This window comes from Gymnoscopelus microlampas (assembly GCF_963454915.1).
Source record: "Gymnoscopelus microlampas genome assembly, chromosome: 6".
NCBI classification, from domain to species: Eukaryota; Metazoa; Chordata; class Actinopteri; order Myctophiformes; family Myctophidae; genus Gymnoscopelus; species Gymnoscopelus microlampas.
In genome coordinates this window covers 8,515,366-8,540,602 of record NC_139943.1, presented here as the reverse complement: position 1 = coordinate 8,540,602, position 25,237 = coordinate 8,515,366, and the positions used below count along the sequence as shown (strand labels likewise).

The following is a 25,237-nucleotide window of genomic DNA, read 5'->3' as shown; positions in this document are numbered from 1 at the left end:
AATAGCAGATATACAAGCTCATAGCGCGGCACCGAGTGCCGCGCTATGAGCTTGTAGATCTGCTATTTTTTGAAAAAGTGTGAAAAACATTTGTAACTGTCAAATGTAAACATATTTTGTATTTTCAAACTTTTGCGTTTTTTGTTAGTTTTTTTTCGTGTTTTGGTTACTTTATTTCGGTTTTAGGGTTAGGGTTAGGTTATTTAATTCTTATTTTTGCCTGATTTTACCGATTAATTATAAAAAAATATATATATATTTTTTATATTTTCAAAAAGTGGGGGGATGAAATCACGGATCTGTGAAAGTGAGGGTGTCGCGTCTTACGCACAGTGAATGGCCATGACGCCCCTGAACACGTCCAAAGATTTACAGCTCCATCCACTTCCTGGTTAATGCTATTTTCAACTGCGTATAACAAGCGAACGCACAAAGTGCGCAAGCACAGTGAAACCCTCCGTGATTAGCAACCATCAGGGGGTCGATCACACTGGAGATGAATATTCTGTGACTACTTGGAAAAGGTAAGAAAATCAAAATAATTCTGGCAGTGAAAGAGTTAATGGCTTCTATTATAGCATGCTTCCAGGAATAGAAAGCCTGCAGTTTCTATTAGCTTGGCTTTCCCATCGATGATGTCACTGGTAGGTGGGTTTTTCAGAACTGTCCACAGCCCTCCTCTGAGACACAGACTGAGTAGACAAAAATGCTGCCATCTTGTAATGAGCATTTGTGAGGAGGACCATTTATATGAAAATATCGTTGAAAACGGGTGTGAAGTGGTCCTTTTTTTTTTTTTTTTTTCCAATTTTAGTTTTCCTTTTCCCCCATTATTTTTAGTTAACTATGATGACTTAGACCAGGAAAAGAATAAGAATGGAGGTTAGAGCCCAGAACGTAGTCACGTGGCTTACTTTTTACAAGGTAATAAACCAGATATTGCCATAGTAGAGATCCAGCATCTTTAATGGAGAAAACAAACAAAACAGAATCCAAGGACAGTACGACAAAAAACTAAATAGGTTCCTTCATCATCAGCTACACAGATCACACAGCACTGACAGTGTCTTAATGGTGAGTGTTGGGATTTCACTTTGAAGTTCGTGTACAACACAGACCCAGCGGTTTCCCGACCTTCTCTGGATGAGAATCGCTGATGCAAACAAGACATTTGAGGAGCTACAAAGACAAGAGTATAACATATAATCATGCTGCTTTGCTGCTGAAATGATACAGACACTTTGTTTTCTAGCCAGCGCAAATCGAATCCACTTGACTAGCCAACATTTTCCACAGTCGATAAGGTGTACATTATCTCTCACACACACACACACACACACACACACACACACACACACGAAAGACATATTGGAAAAAAACTGCTTAAGGAGTCGATAGCAAGCAGCAACGTGTCAGATTTACTGGCTAAACTGATGTCTGTCTGTTATCTGACTATAGTCAGAACACTGCTAACCTGTCCTACTGGAGAAGAATAAAGTTTGTAAAAGACTGTCTGCTGTAGTCTTACTGAAGCTACATTGTTGTAGTGAGCGCACAAGGACCAGGCCTAATATGAAATGGAAGAGGAGGCTAAAGGGAATAGAATAGGAGTAATGCTATTGATATTATAAGGATATTGTAGCAGCCTCAATTTCAGTGTAATGATGAAAGACAAACATCCCAGAAGCAACAGCGCCCTCTATCAGTTCAAGGTCTGTGAACTAATAAAAGTCTAAACAGTGAATGGTGGACAAAACTGCATTGTTATTAGTGTGCATCATAAAGATAAATTACAGAGATTCTGAAAGCAGTGGGTTACTTGTATTAACTGTAATAATATTACTTGTAAATGGTAATATATTTTAAAGTAATATTATTACACAATGTTATTAAGTTATGTGCTAATTATGTAATGTAATAATATAGTTCCTGGACAAAGAAGTACAGCAATCTGACATCAACATTGGAGCTACATCACAGCAACAGAGATTAGGGTTGCCAACTACCTGGAATTATTTCTAAGAAAAATAGGGGATGCCCAGAGAAAGATAAAATCTCACCGTAGGCCTATATTATGTACAGTTTTTGTATATTGTATTAACCCCTTGAACCCCAGCATCCATATTCTGGTGTGTAGACAGAAACTGAGTTCCATTTTACCAAGTCTAGAGGGTTTAAGTGTACCTGTACCTTAAGTGTATGTACTGCATGTATATGAGCTGTTTGAAAGATTGTCATTGATTGATTCCCCCAAAAACGAAGGAACAAAAGTGTGTCCCCATTATCAGTTTAATAAGGGACACGTCTTTCAGTTTCCAAACAAGGGTTCGATTCCTTATTTCAAGCGGAACGGTTGGCAACCCTAAATTGAGATTATTGGTATTTTGGTCAGGTATACAGTATGGACACACATGTTTAAAAACCCTGTGATTTTGATGCAAAAACAAGCACATGCATGTTGAATTGCATCATGAATTGCTACCTTTTTCCCTCACATGCAGCAAGGCCAGCTTGCAAACAAGGGGAGGGAGGGAGGGAGGAAGGGAGGGGGGAGGGTCATCTGCACCTTACACAATACTGGCTCGTTACCACTTCCAATAACTAAGCGAACCACGCTGTGCCGTGAAAACATATTTCACATGTTCTCCTGAATTAGTTTTGTTTGTTTGTTCAGATAGAGAGGTTCTCAGAACCTAATTTGGGGCCCCATGCTCGGGAGGTTGGTACTATAACCTTGAGTTCTGGGAGCACCGGAACTCTTATACGTTTACTTTAGAGGTGGGACAAAGTCATTGTTTTTGGCGAGTACAAGTAAGTCTCAAATCTTTGCTCTCGAGTCCTGAGTCAAGTCCTCAAGTCAAAACAGTCCTGAATCTTTTTTTTTTTTGTTTCGAGTCCCAAACAAGTCCTATAAGCTTGTTGGAAGGTCTCAGGTGACTTGAAAAGAGTTGAAGTCTTTTCACGTCAAAGGGTGCAAATCAAGTCATGAGTCATTGTCGTTGAAGTCTAAGTATTTCTTTTAAAGTCTAAAGTCATCAAATTTGTGACTCGAGTCCAAGTCGCGTCTCAAATCCAAGTCTCAAGTCCACACCTCTGCTTTATACTTATTTTCAACTAAAACATTTTGAAATGATATATATTTTTTTCATTTATAGTACCTCTCCCTTCAGGGGTGGCTGTGGTTATAATGGGAAACCAGAACAGAACTTCATGGGTTCTGGAAACGTACAGGTTATGGAAGGTTGTGGGTTAGGTTACACTTTGTACTGGAAAAGAGCCAGCATGCGTTTGTCGAGCAAACCAAGAGATTTGGAATGGAGAGCAGCGCCTCAAAGAGCACCACTAGTAGTGCAACACATATTTCAACACTATTGTTTTGACAGCTATTTCAGACATTTAAGAATATCACTATACGGAATGATACTGCAGCAATAATAGAGCTAGCTGGCCTTGGTTATCCCTACTCTAATTTATTTTTTTTATCAGTCAGTTCTTTTCAGTTCACACACAAAAACAAAAAAACTGACACTGCATTGGGTTTAAATGGTCCATCTGACAACCAAATGAGCAGTCCTTCTCCACTGGTAGGGTCAATGCTCATTTTGTTGTAAATCAGAGCTTTCTTTTCTTTTTTTAAGTCTTTCGGTGCAAGTTCAAGTCCAAGTTACAAGTCATTGGGGACAAGTTCAAGCCAAGTCACAATTCTTGATTTTCACAACTTAACACTTGAACCCCAGTGTCCATATTCTGGGGGGGAATATTCGCCAAAAAATAGCAATTGTGAGCTTGTAGATCTGCTATTTTTGGCGAAGAGAGTTGGTGTAGACAGGAAAAAGTGGTCAAAGTATGGTAGTAACTCAAGTCCAGATCTCTAAGACTACAGGGGTTAACCCATTAAGACCGGGAACGCATCTGTGTCATTTTAGCTTTCTTTGGCTATTAAAAAATAGCAGATATACCTGCTATTTTTGAAAAATCGTGAAAATGTGTGCAAATCTTTGAATATATATATTTTTAAAGTGAACATTTGTAAGACAAATCTTTTCTTCTGAGGGTCCCCAGAACAAAATATTTTGAGATGGGGGTCCGCGGCCAAATACATATCATGTTGGGGGTCCTTGACATGAAAAAGTTTGAGAATCACTGATATAGCGACATTTATAGAATCGGCCTCAGGTCTTAATGGGTTAAGTGTGACTCAAGTCCAAGTCAAGTCACACGTCAGGATTTTCATGACTTAAGTCCGACTCAATGAAGCCCACATCCCACGTCTACAAAGCTGTAATTATGAAAACGCTACTGAAATGCTGTTTGATTACTATTTTGTTGAAAATTTAAGGTGATATTGAACCCATTAAAAATAGTACAAACTGACTGGATGGTGTCTGGTATATCACTTAATCTGGGGTCCTTTCTTTAAACTCAAATGAAATATAACTACTTACTCAATACAAAAAAAAAGCATGTTATCACAACCTAAAACACGAAATGAACCCACAGGCAATTGTTACTTGACACGGTATACTTTTGTAGCATAATAATAATAATAATAATAATAATAATAATAATAATAATAATAACAAAATAAAGGTTTTAAACCAAAATGTGCAAAACATTCCATAATTATTAATCTACTTTTCTGCTGTACCTAAAGTCATACTGTGCAACATTTTCAATAGTTTTAAAAACTATCGCCACGTAATCACTTCTCTAAAATACTGGTTTTTAGTGATGAATTTCCCTGTGAGTAAATCACAGTCAAAGAATATCGTCGCTGTCTGGTGGAAACCTTGTATGTCCAAAACTGTCCCTTTTTTATTAATATTCAAAAGGACATTTTAAAATAGTGAAAATTGCCGATCTACAAGCTCACGCGTTGTGAGCTCGTAGATCGACGATTTTCACTACTCTTGTGCGACGGTCTTGGTTGATGAACTGCAATATGGAGATACAAGGTTTCTGCTTGACAGCAACAAGATGCTGGAAGGACCACGTAGCAACCAGAGGTGTCGTCAAAAACACTCCAAAAAGCAAAGTTACAAAGTATGACTTTAATAAATAAAACACTTTTTTAATTATATTTGAAACACTTAATTCACTACTACTCTCAAGCAGCAGACAGGCTAATGTGCAAAAATGTCAGTTTAACAAATATTGACAAGTATTGCACTACTCTACTGTTACAAATGCCTTTCATAACTGCGTTAAAAAACAAACAAAAATAAACCCTCAAAGAATGAGGGAAGATATTTGACAAGAGTTTAGGGGGTCAAAAGGTTTTAAGATTATTCTTTACATCAAAAACAAGGAGGGTCACACTCCATAAAAGTCCATTCTTTTCCTGTTTTATTTCCCCATGCCTCAGGTAAAAGGTGACAGTATTTGTAACAGTTTATTTGTGACAACGCACCAGAGGGGTCCAAGTACAGATCCCTGGGGGACCACCGCGAACAAAGTATATCGCGTTTTAAGCAGTAAACATGTTTTTAAGTATTTAAAAGGGTCTGATTAGGTATTCAAATTAAGTGAGACACCAGACACCATTCAACCTTCATCCCTATCACACGCAACTATGGGGTACGCACCCGGGGAAAAAATGGAAATAGTGGTTTCGTCAACCTTTTCTGGAGCAGCGGGCCCTACTTATAAATCTCCAAAGCGTTCACGGTCCACCCATCTGACCACTTAACACGGCAGCCGATAGATAAAACCCCGGCCCACAGGTTGAGAACCACTGCGCTACTGGAATCAAAATAATTACACATTCCTTCTGTGACCTTCCCCAAAACGCAGTTTAAGACATTTCCAGTGTCTGGGGGCGGGGGGGGTTATATTGCACACGGGTTGTTGGTGGTGAGGTCTTCGTACACCGCCGGCTCTTCGATCCCCCGAGCAAACAGCTGGATCAACTGGCAGTGCACTCTGGTGTAGGGGGAGAGACAAAGAAGACATTTTAGAACAAAATCTGAAATTCTATTTCAGTTTATTTTTTATTTATAGTGCAACATCACCTCGAGGGGTCTCTCTCTGTGCACTTCACAACAGGTCATACAACAAAAACACAGTAGCAAAGAAACACAGTGAAACGTGCCCGCCCGTATGGTCAAACAATTACCATGCGGCAGACATTGCAGAAAATTGTAGAGATCAGCAAAAAGGAAAAGAACACCCACAGTGGTTTTTGATCCCAGCACTTTCGTTGGCAGCAGTGGTGAAATAAGTACGTTTTTTGTGTGTGTTTTTTAAAAAGTAATGCCCTACTTGATCATACTGAAGCGTCACACAAAAGCATCACAAATAGCCGATCTACAAGATCACAACGTGTCGATGTAGAACTCATTTCTGTCTCAGTATCAGTAAAGAACTAATTTGGACAGTCTGTCTTCTCAGTAAAGAACTCATTTGGACAGTCTGTCTTCTCAGTAAAGAACTAATTTTGAACTAATTTTCTCAGTAAAGAACTCATTTCCGGAGTTCACTCCGGAACTCCATGCCCATGGATCTAAAACTAGAGTATGATGGCAATGTGTTTAACAGAGGACTCAAATCATGTTAATGTATGTTTTTGTATTCATAATCAAAATCTACAAAGTAACACGTAACTAAAGCTGTCAAATAATTGTAGTGGAGTAAAAAGTACAATATTTGCCTCTGAGGTATAGTGGAGTAGAAGTATAAAGTGTTACAAGAATAGAAACAGAGTAAAGGTACCTCAAAATGATACCTTAAGTGCAGTACTTGAGTAATTGTACTTGGTTGAAGAGAACGTGTATTCGACCTACATGCTGGCGTGGAGCTGCCGGGCAGGAAGGTTGAAGGTTTGACGCCCCAGACCGCCACAGAAATGTGGAGCACAGAGTACTGCCCGCCAGTCGCCAGGTGACCATCAATGTTTTTTTTTACACTCTCCATCCTGATTAATTATGCCTCCACCTAAAGCCTGCATTAATGTTTTTCCCCACTTCATGAATTCATTTACAAGATTCAGCCACAGGGCATATCAACCCCAAGACAGAATAAAACACTGGCTAATTGGCTCATGGCTAACCTCGAGTGAAGAGGAAGAAAATAACAACCTACGGTTGTTATTTATCAAAAGAAAATTTCCTTCAAGTTTTTCTATTGAGTTATTTTTCAAGGTGCAATATGAAACTTATTTTTTAAACTATTAGCATAGTTATGTCTAATTATGATGTTTGGGTATTACCATTGTAAGCAATGTTCTTGCTGTTCTTAAAAAAAGCCAACCAGAATAAATTACAGATTGAGGTTTTCACCCTTTGTTTTTATGGAATATGCTTCTGAACATCAATTCACAATGAAAAAAATGTAAGCAATAGAATGTAGCAATAGTTATTCTATTGCTAGTTTGACCCATTCTAATAATATTTAATCTTAAAAATGAAAAATAAAAATGAAATCAGTCGGAGAACTTCAAGTCATGCGAAGAAAAACAAAATGTTGACACAATTTATTACATGACTTGGCTGAATGCTTGATTCGGATTGGTTAACAGACCATGTCATTTACAGCTAAAGATGTATTGTCTTATTTATTTGTGACAATGTTTTGAAAAAAAGAACATAAAAAAAAAGTGGCTGTGCAACCCCAAAAATGGGTCCCAACTCATTGTTTGGGAAACACTTGAGATGGACAGAAACCAACTGTATAGAAGTAGAAAGTATTAAAGTTTTAAAACGACAGATATCGTCTCTGTTGAGTGTCCAAAACTATCAGGATTCAAATTCAAAAATAGTAAAAGTAGCAGATCTACAAGCTCAAAACGTGTCGACTTCGCGCTGTGTTTCGAGCTTGCTGATCTGATACTTTTGTGTGACGCTGTAGTATGATCAAGTAGGGCATTCATTTATGGAAAAATATAAAAATAATAAAATATGGAGATACAAGGTTTCTGCCCGTTTCTCCAGTACTGTAGGTAGAGAGCAGAGACTGCTCCAGGCCAGCTGCTCTGTCCAGCCAGAAGAGGAGAAGTACAGACAATCGTTGCTCGTCTCTGGCAGCTTGCTTTGTAAACAACCTATTCATTTCAGGCAGTAAATAGGTCATGTAGTTGCTCTATCTTGATTAATGTCACATCTACAGCTGCTAGTTAAAAAGTTTATAAAATGTGCTACTTCCAAACGGTTTCTTCACCTATTCTTCACATATAACCCGGGGAACATCGGGAGGAGCACTTAGCGTTGTGAACTAGCATTGACATTTTTGCTGTGAATTTGGCGCTACTCTAGCTTCCATAGAGACATTTGGACCCTGGTGTTGGTAGTAATGCCTGAAGCTCAAAAGTGCAAGATAGTTTTACTGAGGTTACGTTTAGGAATAAGGTTAGGTTTAGGTCTAGTTTTACTGAGGTTATGTTTAGGAATAAGGTTACGTTTAGGATTAAGGTTAGGTTTAGGCATAGTTTGACTGAGGTTACGTTTACGATTAAGGTTTGGTTTAGGCATAGTTTTACTGAGGTTATGTTTAGGAATACCAGGTGGCGACCGTTCTAAGGTTGCCGGATTTGCCCCGGGGCGAGCGTGTTTTGGGGGCGAGCGCTGTTGTATTCGGAGGGAGGATACACAGTACATACCCGACATCTATGGCTGTGTGGGGCAGGATCTCGCCGTCGCAGTTCCAGCTGCTGTAGGCGGGGGTGCAGCCGCACGCCGGGTGGTCCCGGCAGATGTGGCTGAAGAGGCGCTTGCCGTTCTCCTGATGCAGGTCCAGCGTCAGGTCCGAGTCGCTCTGGCAGTGGCGCGGCACGAAGCGGAAGCGACGCACGCGGTGCACGTCCACGAAGGCCAGGTCAAACTACGGTTGTGGAGTGCAGAGAGAGAGAGAGACAGAGAGAGAGAGAGAGATAGACAAAGAGAGAGACAGAGAGAGAGGGCGAGAGAGAAAGAGAAAGGAAGCATTGGAAGGAGGACAGGAATTGAGAAATTGAGTAAAACAGTGTATTCTTTTTTTCAACTGTTGTACGACGTGTCATTTGCCGACAACAACAAATCTACAAGCTAATAACACTCGACCCAGATCAACCAAGTATATCGTCTTGGCTCCCCGTAGCGGCTCGCATCCAGTTTAAAACCCTGGTGCTAGCCTATAGGGCAGTGAAAGGAACAGCTCTTTCTTACCTCCGGGCTATGGTCGATGCTTACACCCCTGCCCGACCACTTCGGTCTGCCACCTCGGGCGACTGATTGCCTCGTCGCTCAAGGGTCCTTCTGGTCTTTGCCTGGCCTACTACTTAACTAGTTGTACGCACTCTTGTATTATTGTTGTATTGTTTTATTGGATCTTGTTTAGTCGATACACTTATTTGTTTTAGCTCGTGCTCATTTGATTTTGCTATTTTCTGTTTAAGAAAGTAGGTAGCTAGGGCCTACTCTGTGTGGAGTTTGCATGTTCTCCCCGTGTCTCCTAGGGTAGTTAATACCCTCACAAAACACATGTAGTAATCCTGGTCGCTATACCGCCTCCCCCATGACAGCCGGGGCGCCTGATGGAGGGGAAGGGAACTGGTTGGAATAACGTGTTCCTTCCACGCGCTACGTCCAACCAGGGAAACTCCCCCCTGTCAGGTGACAAGAAGGTCAGTTGGCTCTCGTGCACTGAAGGAAGCATGAGCTCGGCCCTGGCCTCCCTGGCTGTGGGGGACTGGTGTAGCGCTGGTGTAGGGCTGGTGTAGTGCCCAGGATCACTTAGGAAATTGGCACCGGGTGAAAAAAATGGGTTACAAAAATCGTGGGATAAAAATTATTTAAAAAAAAAGAAAAAAAAAGAAAGTAGGTAGCTGATATGTTGCACTTTTACCTTAGCGCTAGGTACAGTATACTCTTGGTTGCTTGTTTTTTGCAGGAAATGCACTTAATACTTCTGGTGATTAGTAGTTTCGTTCCCTGCCTATGTTGAATGCACTTATTGTAAGTCGCTTTGGATAAAAGCGTCTGCTAAATGACTGTAATGTAATGTCTCTGTCGGGTGGAAACCTCATATGTCCAAAACTGTTACTTTTCTGGGTTCAAATTGTGTGGCTTTGTGTGTGTGTGCTGCTTCACAACGCGTTTTGAGCTTGTGGATCTGCTGTGACGCTGTAGTATGATCAAGAAGGGCGTTCATTCACGAAAAAACACAACAAAAAGAGATAAGAGGTAAGAGATAAGAGGTTTCTGCCCGACAGCAAAGATATATGGTTTAAGTGGTTAATGTCTGCATGTAAAGAGAGAGAAAAGGAGCCTGTGTACCTGGTCCTCTTTGCTGGTGTGTCGGATGAGGTGCTTGAGGAAGTGGAAGCGGGAACACTTGCGGACCAGTATGAGGTCGGTGGTCCCGTCGGCCAGGTGTGCGGCCGGCGACAGTCCCTTGGGGCTGCGGGGACACGCACAGCTCATGCTGGCTGCGTTGATGGCCAGGAACTTTCCTCGGATCGTCTTCCAACCGCCATCATCACCCTCTGAAACATTACATTAAAAAAGGTAGGGTATGAGGGATATTTTTTGGTTAAAACAAAAAAAGAAATCGTTAAAAGGTTATTATATCGTTTACGTGGTTAACGAGGCACATTGTGTGTGTGTGTGTGTGTGTGTGTGTGTGTGTGTGTGTGTGTGTGTGTGTGTGTGTGTGTGTGTGTGTGTGTGTGTGTGTGGGCGTGTGTGTGGGCGTGTGCGTGCGTGTCCAATACATGTGATTGTGTGGGTCAGCATATATCCTATGCAGGGTTTTCTTTTCTTTCTCCTTGAAAACCATAATTATTTAGATTGGAGGAAAGCCTTAAACATCAGTACATACTTGACTTTCACAGTAACCGCTGAATATACACAAAGAAGATTTAAGCAAAAAGCAATTTGACTTGCATTGAAAACGGGAGGAATTGTCAAACCATGCAACTTTCTGCTAGACTGAATCTGAAAAGGACTTACCGCTGTCGGAAACCTTGTCCGTTTTGTACTTCTCTGCTTTCTCTTCAGAATGTAGCTGCCCGTTATGCCGGCATATCAGGCAGCTGAAATGTGGAGATAGGGGTGTACATTGTTATGTACATTATTTCCAGAGTCTTCACACAGGGCAAAAACTAAATGCACAGGAAGATGGCATTTCAAATATGATTATTTTGGAGGGTCGCGGCCTGAAAGGATTTAGAAAGGGCCATACTTCTGTTATTGAATACAATGTGCATACAGTGTCATACTGAAATGAAAATGGAAATTGTCAGCCGTAATGTAAAGTATTCATGACTGAATTGTCTCTCTGAAAAGCGCAGTTTAAGTGTCAGAATGTTGTGGTTCAGTGGTTCAGTGACCATGGGGCTAAAGAATGGTTTAGAAGCTGTGTTCACGTTCAACCGGAGACGCCAGGTCAGTGTTTTTATGAATGATAAGGCCTTTTATTTACCCTGCTCGACACTTGGTCCTGTCCCGCGGGGTCCCCAGGATATCGTTAGCTGGTAGGTAGGACACGGTCCCCTCGTAGTAGTGGTGGGTCAGGAACGTCTTCAAACCTAGTTGGAGGGTCATCGGTGCAAAAGAGGTTTTACTTTTGGTAGTGCTTGATTTTCATGTTTATTCATGCAAGTATAATAAAAAGTTTAAACCGCACACTCTACTACCTCTGGATGCAAGTGAACTTTTTTTATATGAACGAAACAACGTGAAAAGAAATTAATTAAAGAACGAAAACAGGAACATCAAAACTTAGGAAAAACATTTTGTGTTGGTGAAATTGGTACGATTTTGTAGTGGGGGTCAGTGTTAATTTTGACTGAAATCTTTGATTTAGTTTTAGTCATCTGAAAAGTTTTAGTTTTAGTCTAGTTTCAGTCGACTAAATATCGTAAGATTTTAGACTAATCTACAGCTGATTTTGTCAACAAAAATGTATTTTGGCAGGCCTTCATGGCGTGGTAATGGCTCATTTTACACTTAGTTGCATGCTGAAAATAGCCGATCTACAAGCTCACAACACGTCGCAGCATGACACGCTGTGAGCTTGTAGATCTGCTATTTTCAGAGCGCAACACCGGAGCACAACCAAACATAAAATGACTTGTCTTTTAGTTCTACTTCTCCACTAGTCCCTCACTAACATTTTAGTCTAGTTTTTATTTGTTGACGAAATGGTCAATATATATAGTCTTAGTTTTAGTCATCATAGCTTAGTTTTTGTTTAGTTTTCATCAGTGAAAAAAGGTAGTCGACGAACATTTTTCGTCATAGTTTTAGTTGACGAAATGAACACTGGTTGTGGTACATTAGTAAAGGCGGCTTGAGAATTCTGCCTTTTCATTATTCACTTTTTTCCACTGCCAGCATCCTCATTAGTGCATTTGCAACTGCACTACAATTTATCTAAGTAACAATGGCAACAATGTAACATGCTAAGGTGCAAAACTGGACAATTACTGATGACGAAATGCATGTATTTATCCAGGCCAGGTTTGCTGAGCACCAGCAACCTCCCCCCACCCCCCCTAGAGGCCAGGCTGGGGCGGTGCAGCTGCGACGCACCATCAGTGTTGTACAGCTGCAGGGCCGGAGCAATTGGGGTTAAGTGCCTTGCTCAAGGGCAAGGTAAAGAACATTAGTTATTGTTGGAGGGGGCGAGGAACATTAGTCAGAGGCATGTTACTTTCCCTGCCCCCCAGGTTTTCCCCAGCCGGTCCAAGGATTTGAACCGGTGATGACCCCCTCTGGTTATAAGCAGGCGGGCAAGCATTCACCGCTGGAAATGAGGCTATATGAGGAAGTACTGAAAACGCTGCAGTTCTCATTAATGGCCGAGAAGGTGTCACTATTTCACCCTCCTGCTGGTTGCAGAAATCTTTTCATGCCATTAAACTCAATGGGTATTTGACTGGACTTTACACTTGATCATTATTGTAAGTCACTTGCTTTCAGTCACTAGTTTGGCTAGTAACCCATTAAAACCTGGAACGCATCTGTGTCATTTTAGATTTCTTCGACTAATCAAAAATAGCAGATCTACAAGCTCGTAGCGCGGCACTCGGTGTTTTGAAAAAACGTGATTTTTTTTTTTTTGGGGCTAAAACAACCCACATTCAACGGCGGCACACATTTTTTTCTCCGATTCTACGAGACTCGGCTACGTCTTTTAAAGCGTTCTCTGAGTGTATCATTGTGAAGAAAGATATTCTATGATTTTTCAAAAGGTTAGTATGAAACGCTCGGAATCTCTGGCAAGGGCAGCTATAGTCAATGTTTAACTCTGGCAGTCAATGAGTTAATTAAAAAGATTATGATAAAGTAAAGTATGCTTCTAGGGCAGGGGTAGGCAATCTTTAATATCAAAAGAGCCATTTTTGTCCCAAAAGATTATTAAAAATCTGTCTCGAGACGCTTTTTTGTGTTTCAATATAACTTTTTTTATTGTTTATTGTATTTCTCAAAGCAGATCAAGTATACCAGTAAGCCAGAAACGTTGGTGGTGAAAGCAAACAAACCAAGCATTAATAAATTCTTTATTTTCCTTCAATGATTAGTTTCTTATTTTTATCTGGTGTACTTTTTTTTTACTAATAACTTAACTTTAATAACTAACTTTATGCCTAAAGTAAAAAAAAAAAACAGAAAGAAAACCTCTTATTCATTTGCATACTTCTTTGCCCAAGCAACTGGGAGCCACAGGAGAGGGCCCAAGAGCCACATGCGGCTCTAGAGCCGCAGGTTGCCTACCCCTGTTCTAGGGCTTCTACTGGCTCTACTATGTGAAGACCGACCCTCGCTCCCCATCCAGCCAATAGCGTTCGTTTTCCGGTTCCATTTCGGGACCGGAAACCAAAAAGAGGCAGAATTGAATTCTCTGAAATAGTGGCTTCAAAACGGGTCTGTAGGAACCAATGGTTGACGTCATGGCTCCCTTCGTCCATATTCTTTTTTGAGTGGTGCCAACCACTCCTATATCTGACTTTGTCCGTGTGTCCGTATGTATGTATGTCCAATAAACAAACATTGATGACAACATCAATACGGGGGTTAATACGGGGCTCATCAAAGGCACCACTCTCTTCACACAGGGTGTGATTTTTACAGTCTATGTGGCGTATGTTGATATGGTGATCATTTTACCTGAGATGTCGTATCGGGCCGGCCCCATCCATCTCTTCCTCTCGCTGTCGGTCAGCACGTCGCCATAGAAACCGTATCCCAGCAGGGAGACGGAGTAGCGCAGGAAGGTGTTGTTGTGGTGAACCGAACACACGTCCATAGGCTGACAGTCTCCTAGCAACAACAACAACAACAGGTACGTTTGAACACACGTCCATAGGCTGACAGTCTCCTAGCAACAACAACAACGTGTACGTTTGAACACACGTCCATAGGCTGACAGTCTCCTAGCAACAACAACAACAACAGGTAGGTTTGAACATACGTCCATAGGCCGACAGTATCCTAGCAACAACAACAACAACAACAGATAGGTTTGAACATACGTCCATAGGCTGACTGTCTCCTAGCAACAACAACAACAACAACGGGTACGTTTGAACACACGTCCATAGGCTGACTGTCTCCTAGCAACAAGATGTAAGTTTGTTGTGAAAGTGTGACAGAGTAATATAGAGAGAGACAGGGAGAGAATTCGACTTAATGATGTTTCGATGCTACTGCATCTTCCTCAGGATCGAAACGTCAGTCAATACTTTTTTTGTACTTTAATAAAAGAGGCTTCAATTGTCCGAGCTGCTCCAGTGTCTTCTCTACATACTTCTGTACTACCTTTGACTCACCCACTATGATGTGCAGAGCTGAAGTCACAGGATCATTAGCCCCGACAGTTGCATAGCAGATGCAGTCTGTGGATCCTAGAAGAGAAGAGACCACAATGTTAATGCATGGATTAAAGCAAAGAATAAAAAATCTCACGACTGAAAAACTTTATTATATATGGTATACACCTATGTCAATTTAACGTCGACTTAGAAAACCTACAAAGAAAACTTTATAAAGTACTTTCTCCTCCCTCTTTTCCCATTTGCAACTGGCTCTTAATTAAGCCAAATGTTAATTAAGTTAAATTCAGACATGGGTTAATATGTTAACTGCCTGAGGGCACGGCAAAATACATTTCTTAATGAGCTGTGCAGTATTTTATCATAAGTGAGAGAGAGAGGCGGGGGGGGCGGGGGTTAGGGGGATAGTCCTAAAAATGTGCTGGAATTCAGGTTGTTTTAACCCATTAAGACCTGGAACGCATCTGTGTCACTTTTTGATTTGAGCTAAACAAAACATTATTTTACACTTTGGCTATTCAAAAATAGCAGATATACAATTGTAGATCTGCTATTTTTTTTAAATCGAGAAAATGTGTGCAAATTAATATATTTATATTCTTTTAAAGCGAACATTTATAACTCAAATCTTTGCTTCTGGGGGGTCGGCCAAATACATATCATTTTGGGGGTCCTTGGCATGAAAAGGTTTGAGCACCACTGATATAGAAACATATGTTTTTTTCAGAATACTGTTGGGATTTAGAAGACATTTGTAGAATCGGCTTCAGGTCTTAAAGGGTTAATGCCTAGTGGTTGAAAATAAAGGGCCCTCTTTCATTATTACTATAGTGATACAAATGCGTGTGTGTGTGTGTGTGTGTGTGTGCATGCGTGTGTACATAAGTGCGTGTGCTTGTGTGTAACCTCTGACCTGCGGGTATGATTCCAACGCGGAGCGGGCACGCCGTCAGCTTCTGGTCGGGACAGTTCTGGTCCACGCCGTTGTCCCGCTGCGTGCGTCCGACCAGCCCGTGCACGATCTCACTGAACATCCCGTCCCCGCCCACACACACCACTCTGACACACGCCAACGGAAAGGTCAAAGGTTATACACACACAGGACTGTAATAGAGCAGGGGGTCTCAGTGCCCAAGGACCCCCTTAGCTGAGAGAGAGAGATAAAGTAGGGACCCCCACTACATTTGTGTTGCAGATTAAACTTTCATTTCACTTTCATAGATAGCTTCAAAGACTTGTTTGATAGCACTATCATTAGTGTTGTGTAAACTTAAAGGTAGGGTAAGTGATATTTTTTGGTTAAAACAAAAAGTATTTTGTTAAAAGGTTAAAGCACTATATTGTGATAGTAATCATTGCTATAGAGTGTTTGTTCAGTAACAGGAGTCTCCATGTCTCTCCAGCTCTTTAATAAACATAAAATACATTTTGGTATACATTAGGTGTCAAAATCTCAGCCAATCAGGAAAAAGTACCCATTTTTAAGCTTCATTTTTCCAGTTCCAATTTTGCCTGCTCATTTCTTAGTGTCATCACTTCCAATTTCACTTGTTTCTACATCCTGATTGAGCTCTCTATCCTGATTGGATAAAATTGGAAATGAAACTGAAACTGAAACGAAAATGCATTTTCTGTTTTATGAAGAGCTGGAGAGACATGGAGACTCCTTATATGGACAGGACACTCTATAGTAACGAGCACTATCAGAACATAGATAGACCCATTTTGCAATTATTTGAATAATTGCAAATCACTTACCCTACCTTTAATGCTTTTTGTTTGTTTACACATTGTCTTTTCTATTTCCGGACTAGCCTTTTTCTTACCTTTATTATAACTTAGAATCAGTAGTAGTACAGTAGAAAATGTTCATAACTCCATCCCGAGTCCACCGCAGCTAAAAACGTGAGCTAAATCGTGATTTTTTTGTTGTTGATATATCTGACGTTCATAATGGCAGAAATCTCGCCACAGTGTTTTTGTCTCAAATGGGTCGCCGTAGTGTTTACAAGCGGACTTCGATGAAATCACGGGTGAAATCTCGTCTTGCGAGACATCCGGAGGGGCGCATCTAACACAAACACTGTGGAGAGTTTTCTGTCAATATGAACGTCAGATATTAATACATTTTCGAGCGAAAGAAAGTATGCGATTTAGCACAAGGACTATCTTTCACGTTTTTTTGCTGCGGTGGACTCGGGATGGAGTTATGAACATTTTCTACAGTACCACTTGTTCGAGAATATAATGACATCAGATAAAGGTACAAAAATAGTCCGGAATTCTCCTTTAATATGTTGGATTCATGTTCAGGTGCATTTTCAGACATTTAACCGCTTAAACCGTCAACAGTAAACTTGACCTAAGGGCTAAGGATGCTCTGGTTCAAGTGGTTCATGTAAAAAAAGAAAGAAAAAGATTTGGCGGCCCCCCTGTAGTAACTTCGGGGACCAATTATATGGAGACAGGCTGAAAATGGATGACGTGCTTTGACAGGTCCTTTAACAGAGAATGACAAGGACTCACCCGTCATATTTCTTTAGCTCTGCGTCAGTCTTCAGGTGGTCTCTTGCGTGGTTGGCATACTCCGTTACTGTAGAAAAACAAGAACAACAAACAAGACAGAATAAATACATTTAAGAAACCAGAAATACTGCATTTGTGTTTGTATGCCTCCGGCAACTAGTTGTCGCTTATCTTCATGACATAGCATCACGTGAAGTGAAGACTTTGAAGGAATTGAATAAACATGTTTGTGAGGTCACATTCACCTTGACCTTTGACGTTTGTGTTCAAATGTCATGAAATGAAAGCAAATCTACAGACATCATGACACAAATAAACGTGGATACATTTTCCAAGACCTTTTGGTTTCCACTGTTCTCTTATTTAGAAAGTCTCCCTAGAGGTGTTTAATAGTGAACCTATTAACTGATATGGATATCTAGTATGGAGTGGGTGACATATTGAGTTATTGCCCGCAATTGGATTGCTATTTATAGCATGTGGTCGCTGGCTGCTTATAGTATGCATATGCATATTTGCTTGTTTGTCGCTGGAAATCAACGAATGAATAGAAATCTTCATTTGATTTAAAAACAACAAAAAAAGCGTGCGTCTACAAGAACACAACTGGCCCGTGTTCGGGGGGAGGGAAGCCGAGTGGGGGAGGGTGATATTTGTCACTGGGGCGGCACCTGTCAGCAGGGAGTGTTGGGCGGGAGGAGTGGGGCGAAGGCTCTATGTCCTCCCGGTGGGGGCTCCTAATTGGCAGGTGAGTGAGTATAGGATAAAACAGCAGTGACAACACACAGAAATGTGCGTGGGGAGGAAATAACTGGCATAACAACTAAATTGGGAGGGGGCACGGTGGCGCAGTCGGTAGCGCTGTCGCCTCACAGCTAGAAGGTCCTGGGTTCGATTCCCGCCGGGGACGCTGGGGGCGTGTCTTCTCCTCTGCGTCACCAGCGCCTATACCCTAGGTGGGGTTGGTGAAAGGGCCTACTCTGTGTGGAGTTGCATGTTCTCCCTGTGTCTCTCAGGGTAGTTAATACCCTCACAAAAGCATGTAGTAATCCTGGTCACTATACCGCCTCCCCCATGACAGCCGGGGCGCCTGATGGAGGGGAAGGGAACTGGTTGGAATAACGTGTTCCTTCCACGCGCTACGTCCTACCAGGGAAACTCTCCCCTGTCAGGTGACAAGAAGCTCAGTTGGCTCTCATGCATTGAAGGAGGCATGAGGTCGGCCCTGGCCTCCCTAGGCTGGTGAGGGGAGTGTAGCGCCCAGGATCACTTATAAAATTGACACCGGTTAAAAATAAGGGTTACAAAATCGTGGGATAAAAATTATTTAAAAAAAAACTAAATTGGGGACAGAAAGGGGGTGGGGGGAAAAAAAGCTATAAGAAAAAAATGAAATAAATGACAAATGATTTCTTGGACGACTCACCGATGACGTTCGTGGAGATGTTGGCTTGTGCGAAAAGTGGGGCAACTTTGTGCTCGTAGATGTGCATGCCTTGCTGCTTGCCTCCATAGGGGTTGATGTACACCAGGAGATGCTTGGGTCGGGTGGCTGCGACGGAGAGAGAGAGGGAGGGAGAGAGAGAGACAGAGAGAAAGAAATATGGACCGTTTTAATCACAGTGGGGAGAGGAATGCTTTCTCTGCCAGAAATAGTAAAAAGCCATTTCAAGTAGTCAGCATTTTGTGCAGCATGGGTCCTAGAAATGGGGAGGTTGAATGAGGGTAACCTCCTTCTTACTGTCACACAGACAGTGCTGCTAGAAGAAGTATTCAGATGTTTTTACTTTAAAGTAAAAGTAGCAATGCCACAATACAGAAATACTCTGTTACTAAGTACTATTTACAATTCAGGCATTTGGCAGACGCTCTTAACCAGAGCTACTTACAGTAAACAAGGTAAACACATACATCAAATGCAGAGAGACATGAGTTTAGTGCCTCAGTAAACTAGGAGAACAGGTAAACCAAGAACCTATAGAATTCCAGTCTAAACAATTACTATTAAAACAATGATATGTACATTGAAACTATAGGATAACAGGCAAACAATGAACCTTGCATCTGTCTAAATAAGCCACTATCCAAAGCACAAGTCCTGTATTAAAAAGTAGTAAAGTACCAAAAGTATTGGCATCAAAATATTACAATGTTACAGTACCAAAGTACTGTGGTTAATGCGTGTTTTGTACTGATAAACTAAATCTACAAAGTAACTAAAGCTGCGAGTGAAAAGTACACCTTTGGCTCTGAGATGTGGTGCTGTCGCAGTTCTAAAATGTCACAAAATGGAAATACTCAAGTAAACTAAAATGACCTCAAAATGTTGCAATGCTTGAGTAAATGTACTTAGTTACTTTTCTCCTTTGTATTTCTACAGTCGGGTTCCACCCCTTTTTTTACTTCTCATATTTTAAAATCACTTATAAAAGCACATTTTCTTTACAGACAGGCTTTTATGGACTTTATTTTTGACCCATTTTATTCTTGCTGCATTGGCCTGTTTTATTCTCCTGTGTCCCCGTTTTCAATTTCTAATATGTCTGGTTGTTGTTTTCTTTTTTTTTTAATCATTAATTTCATTGGGGTTGTATTTCATAAAGTGCTCTCTAACTTTACAAAGTGCAGTGATGAGATCATTGTTTTGGATGCTTTTTGAGGGTGCATTAAATAGCACATCACAAGAGGTATTTTAAACCATTAAGACCTGGAACTATGTCATTTTTAGATTTGAGCTAAAAAGCATTATTTTACACTTTGGCTATTCAAAAATAGCAGATATACAAGCTCATAGCGCGGCACCGAGTGCCGCGCTACGAGCTTGTAGATCTGCTATTTTTGAAAAATCGTGAAAATGTGTGCAAATCTTTTAATATATATATTTTTAAAGCAAACATTTTTAACTCAAATCTTTGCTTCTGGGGGGGTTCCTGGAACAAATTATTTTGATGGGGGTCTGCGGCCAAATACATATAATTTTGGGGGTCCTTGACATGAAAAAGATTGAGCACCGCTGATATAGAAACATAGGTTTTTCCGAATACTGTTGAGATTTAGGAGACATGTAGAATCGGCTTCAGGTCTCAATGGGTTAATAATGTTGTTGTGGGGTGGAAACCTTGTATGTCCATGTTCATTATTATATATTTTTTCTTTTTACCCCCTTTTCTCCCCAATTTCATTATGCCAATTAATTTCTCCCCTCACATAGTATTTTATGATTCAGTAAATCGTTGCTGTCGGGCAGAAACCTCCTATCTCCATATTCTTTTCATAAATTAACGCCCTACTTGATCATACTACAGCGTCACAAAAAATAGCAGATCTGCAAGCTCGAAGCGTGGCGCGAAGTGACACGTTTAGAGCTTGCAGACCTGCAATTTTTTTATTTGAATCCTGAAAAGTAACAGTTTTGGACTTCCAGGTTTCCATCCGACAGAGACCAGATGAATGTCCTTTATTTGGCTCCAGCAACAAACTCGGTTGTTTCAAAATTAGAGCAACATATGAACAGTCTGAGTACGTACATAACAATGGTTGTGAGTAGCTGTAGAATACAACCCTCGTAGACGTATTTATGATTCTGACGTTTTCAATCTACGAGAGTTGTAGGGTTCACGCCCCATGGAGACATGGACTTTCTGCACTATACCCCTCAGATACTCCAAACATGTACACATTGAAAATAAAGGTGCTTACCCCCAAGCCCCAAATGTTAGCTGTCTCTACGCGGTAGTAGTTTAATGTAATAATCCATTGCAATAAAGAAGATTTTTAATGCCGTCTGTGGCCGAACGCCATTTTTTCACCCTTGTTTACTTCCCGTTTACATTTAGTGTAATTCCGGGTTTCACCGGATGCGCCCCCTCACTACCCGTCACTACCGCCCGTTGGGAACTTCCGACAGAATCGGCCGCAGACGGCATTAAAACACTTCTTTATTGAAAGATATGGATTATTACATTAAACTACTACCGCATTGAGACAGTTAACATTTGGGGCTTTGGGGTAAGCACCTTTATTTTCAATTTGTACATGTTTGGAGTGTCTACGGGGTATAGTGCTGAAAGTCCATGTCTCCATGGGGCATGAACCCTACAACTCTCGTATATTGAAAACGTCAGAATCATAAATACGTCTACGAGAGTTGTAATTCTACAGCTAGGTTGTGAGCATGGTTTAGAATCATACAAAATGTTGTATATAAATATAAAGTTCCAGTGCTGTTGTACTGTGTATCAGCACTCAATGGAACTTACGCCAATTAAATGAATGGACTGAAACCAACTGTCTAAGTATCGTATAATGTTGTTTTTAAGGCTAATAACTCACGGTTAAGTCAGTGTCAGTATTACCCAGTTATGAACTCAGTGGCGTGCACAGACATTTTGAGGGGCAGGTGCTCAAGTAAATTATACTTTTTTTTGGTTTACTTGGTCTGCTCTTTTTTCCCTCTAGTCTACACCTATACCTCTTTGCCAAAAATAGCCGATCTACAAGCCCACAACGCCTCGCAGCGCGAGGCGTTGTGGGCTTGTAGATCTGCTATTTTTGGCTAAAGTTCTCCTCAGAAAAGGGATGCTAGGTTTCGAGTGGTTATGGTAAAAAGAAAAATCATATCACATAAAGATTTGGCGGACCCCCTGTAGTAGCTTTGAGGACCCCCTAGGGGTCCCGGACCCCCTGTTGAAGACCCCTGCTGTGCCCTTTTTTCAAAAGGGCACTTCTGGTCAAGAGGGCAAAGGGCATGTGCTCTAGCACCACCTAAAGTCTATCTGTGCACGTCCCTGCTCAATGGAACTTACGCCAATTCAATTAATGGACTGAAACCAAGAGTCTAAGTATCGTATAATGTTGTTTTTAAGGCTAATAACTCACGGTTAAGTCAGTGTCAGTATTACCCAGTTATGAACCAACTGTCTGAATTAATGGTCCATGCAATTTTTCAGAAAATAGAAAAAAACGAAATACAGACTATATGATATTTCTTCATTATGTTAAAATGATGACGATGCCGTTTTTGACGCCAACAAGTCAATGTTAAGTCAGTGATGCTTATTATTACCCAGTGACGCAAGCTGCTCTCTGATGGTGCTGACCCACAGCTGGCACAGCGCCCCCTCTGGACAGTGGAAGGTGACCTCACTGCATCGCCAGCGATGCTGCCTCATCCTCTCCACGTAGGACACTGCAGAGACGCACACACACACACACACACACACACACACACACACACACACACACACACACACACACACACACACACACACACACACACACACACACAGGTTAAAGCATTGGTTCTCAAAGTGGGGTCCAGGGACCCCAAGGGGTACTTGAGGGGGTTCCAGGGGGTCCCCAGCAAAATGATGGATAGGAACCAAATGGGACCCTTATGGGTCTGTAACTCTGAGAGTGTACAAATGGAACAAAAATGGATCCTAACGGGTCCATTTGGTTCCATTTGTACACTCTCAGAGTTAAATTAACATTGACATGGGGGTCCGTAGCCTAATGCATGTCAAACTGGGGGTCCTTGAAATTAAAATGGTTGAGAATTAATGCTAGAGCCGTGAAAAGATCTTCTCTTATGGGGGCCCCTGGCTTATCTTTTCAAATGGGGGTCAGCGGGCTAATAAGTGTCAATTTGGGGGTCCCTAGCATGAAAAAGTTTGAGAACCACTGGGTTAAAGAACCTGAGGTTAGACATAAGGTGCGTGAGCATAGCAGCAGATATACTTTATACTGAGTACATGATATGGGACGTTAGTTAAGGTGCAAGAATAATAAATAAAGCGCGTTGCACATGGATAGTTTGTTCTGTTATACCTGTGAAAGCGTAGGGGTAAGCTTCTGTTGGTCTCTGCTGTGGCATCTTCTGCCACCTGCCGTCATTCTTAGATGTGTTGTTCTCCACATCCTCCTCTCTCACTGCTATGATCTCTGACACTGGCACGCTGTGGCACACACCTAACAGACACACACACACACACACACACAAATTAGTGCTTACGATCCAACATAACATGTAATTATGGGGAAATTGCAGAGAAGACTTGAATAATCTAAAACATTTCGATGGGAAAGTCTTGCAGGATACTCGTTCAAAAGATAGACCGGCAGCTGAAAGAATGTTTTCATTTCAACCACCGCATTTTGCCTAACCACTGTAACCCTGGTGTCCCTATTTTGGGGCATGTAAATTATAGGCTGACATTTTCAAAAACATCTTATAACGTTTTCTCAAAACTGTTTAAAAACCTTTACAAAAAAAAAGAAGCAGCAAAAACCACAGATCTACAAGCTACAAAATACGTTGTGAGCTTGTATGTAGATTGTAGACAGTTTATTTTTTGCTATGTTTGAAAGTAGGGCTGAAGTGGTTAAGAGTTAACCCATTAAGAACTGGATCTGTGTCATTTTTACATTTGAGCTAAAAAGCATTATTTTATACTTTGGGCTATTCAAAAATAGCAGAAATACAAGCTCATAGCGCGGCACCGAGTGCCGCGCTACGAGCTTGTAGATCTGCTATTTTTGAAAAATCGTGAAAATGTGTGCAAAACTTTGAATATATATATTTTTAAAAAGCGAACATTTTTAACTCAAATCTTTGCTTCAGGGGGGTCCCCTGGAACAAAATATTTTGATGGGGGTCTGCGGCCAAATACATATAATTTTGGGGGTCCTTGTCATGAAAAAGATTGAGCACACCACTGATATAGAAACATACGTTTTTCAGAAAACTGTTGAGATTTAGGAGACATGTAGAATCGGCTTCAGGTCTCAATGGGTTAAGACACTACTAAACGGCAGAAATGACCCCAGTGGTACTTTTTTTGGAAGTCGTCCAAAATGCTCCAAAAAAAGTCAAGTTCACCCAGCAGATGTCTGAAATTTCACACAGCAACCCCCAACCCCTCTACCCCCCCCCCCCCCCCCCCCCCCCCCCCCACACACACACACACACACACACACACACACACACACAATCAGCCCATAGTCTGGCCTGTTTTCACCAGCCTGAGCCAAACAAGGCCCTGCTTGCACTGTATCAATTACCCCTGTCGGAGAGCTTTTTGGCCAATAAACTTTAATGTGATGAGATGGAAACTGTAATGGAGCAATTAAGGGTTTGATTTGGGCGCTAGGCGGGTACGGCTGCAGCTATAGCTGGGGGACCGCTGGCTTGGGGGGGGGTGGCGTTGGGGGGGGGGGGAGTGGAAGAGAATGGAAGGCAGTGTATCCTGCACGCAGAGTTGCCATATTTTTCCAGAGAGAGACAAGCAACTAGGTCTATGAAAACAAGCCAAAAGGAAGCGACTGTAGGCCATATGAGTACATACAGGGGGTCCCCAATAAACCACTTTAACCTTATATACATCTGCTATTTTAACCCATTAAGACCTGAGGTGATTCTTTAAAAAAAATCTAAATCCTAACCTGTTTTTTGAAAAAAAAGTATAAAAAATATTTTTTCACGATTTTTCAAAAATAGCAGATCTACAAGCTCGTAGCGCGGCACTCGGTGCCGCGCTATGAGCTTGTAGATCTGCTATTTTTGAATGGCCAAAGAAATCTAAAGTGACACAGATGCGTTCCAGGTCTTAATGGGTCAAAATAACCAATCAACAATCTTGAGCTTGTAAATCTGCGATTTAAAAAAAATGTTGAAGGAAAACACACACACACACACACACACACACACACACACACACACACACACACACACACACACACACACACACACACACACACACACACACACACACACACACACACACACACACACACACACACACTGTTTGAGAGCCACTGGTTTAAACAACATTAGAAAGCAAACCCAAATAAGCAACTACACTTTAGAAACAAGCCCCAAAAAAAAAACAGCAACCACCAATAGTCACACGCCACTTTACAGAAAAACAAGACTAAAGTCGCTTATAATAATCAGACTTGGCA

The 25,237-nt window shown here is 41.3% G+C and overlaps 1 protein-coding gene across 2 annotated transcripts in view; it reads right to left on the bottom strand.

Annotated features, from left to right (window-relative positions):
- Window positions 1-948: 948 nt before the first annotated feature.
- cerk (ceramide kinase) overlaps window positions 949-25,237 on the bottom strand; it is a 46,575-nt gene continuing 22,286 nt past the window's right edge. For both annotated transcript variants that reach the window (XM_084060423.1, XM_084060424.1), the window contains 12 exons: window positions 23,105-23,245; window positions 22,341-22,463; window positions 18,702-18,827; window positions 17,276-17,342; window positions 15,663-15,808; window positions 14,747-14,821; window positions 14,085-14,237; window positions 11,395-11,500; window positions 10,923-11,005; window positions 10,248-10,456; window positions 8,594-8,814; window positions 949-5,922 (listed from right to left, as the gene is read on the bottom strand). In XM_084060423.1, coding sequence (XP_083916549.1) covers window positions 5,829-5,922; window positions 8,594-8,814; window positions 10,248-10,456; window positions 10,923-11,005; window positions 11,395-11,500; window positions 14,085-14,237; window positions 14,747-14,821; window positions 15,663-15,808; window positions 17,276-17,342; window positions 18,702-18,827; window positions 22,341-22,463; window positions 23,105-23,245 — 1,544 coding nt within the window. In that variant the 3' untranslated portion in view covers window positions 949-5,828. The remainder of the gene's footprint in view (window positions 5,923-8,593; window positions 8,815-10,247; window positions 10,457-10,922; window positions 11,006-11,394; window positions 11,501-14,084; window positions 14,238-14,746; window positions 14,822-15,662; window positions 15,809-17,275; window positions 17,343-18,701; window positions 18,828-22,340; window positions 22,464-23,104; window positions 23,246-25,237) is intronic.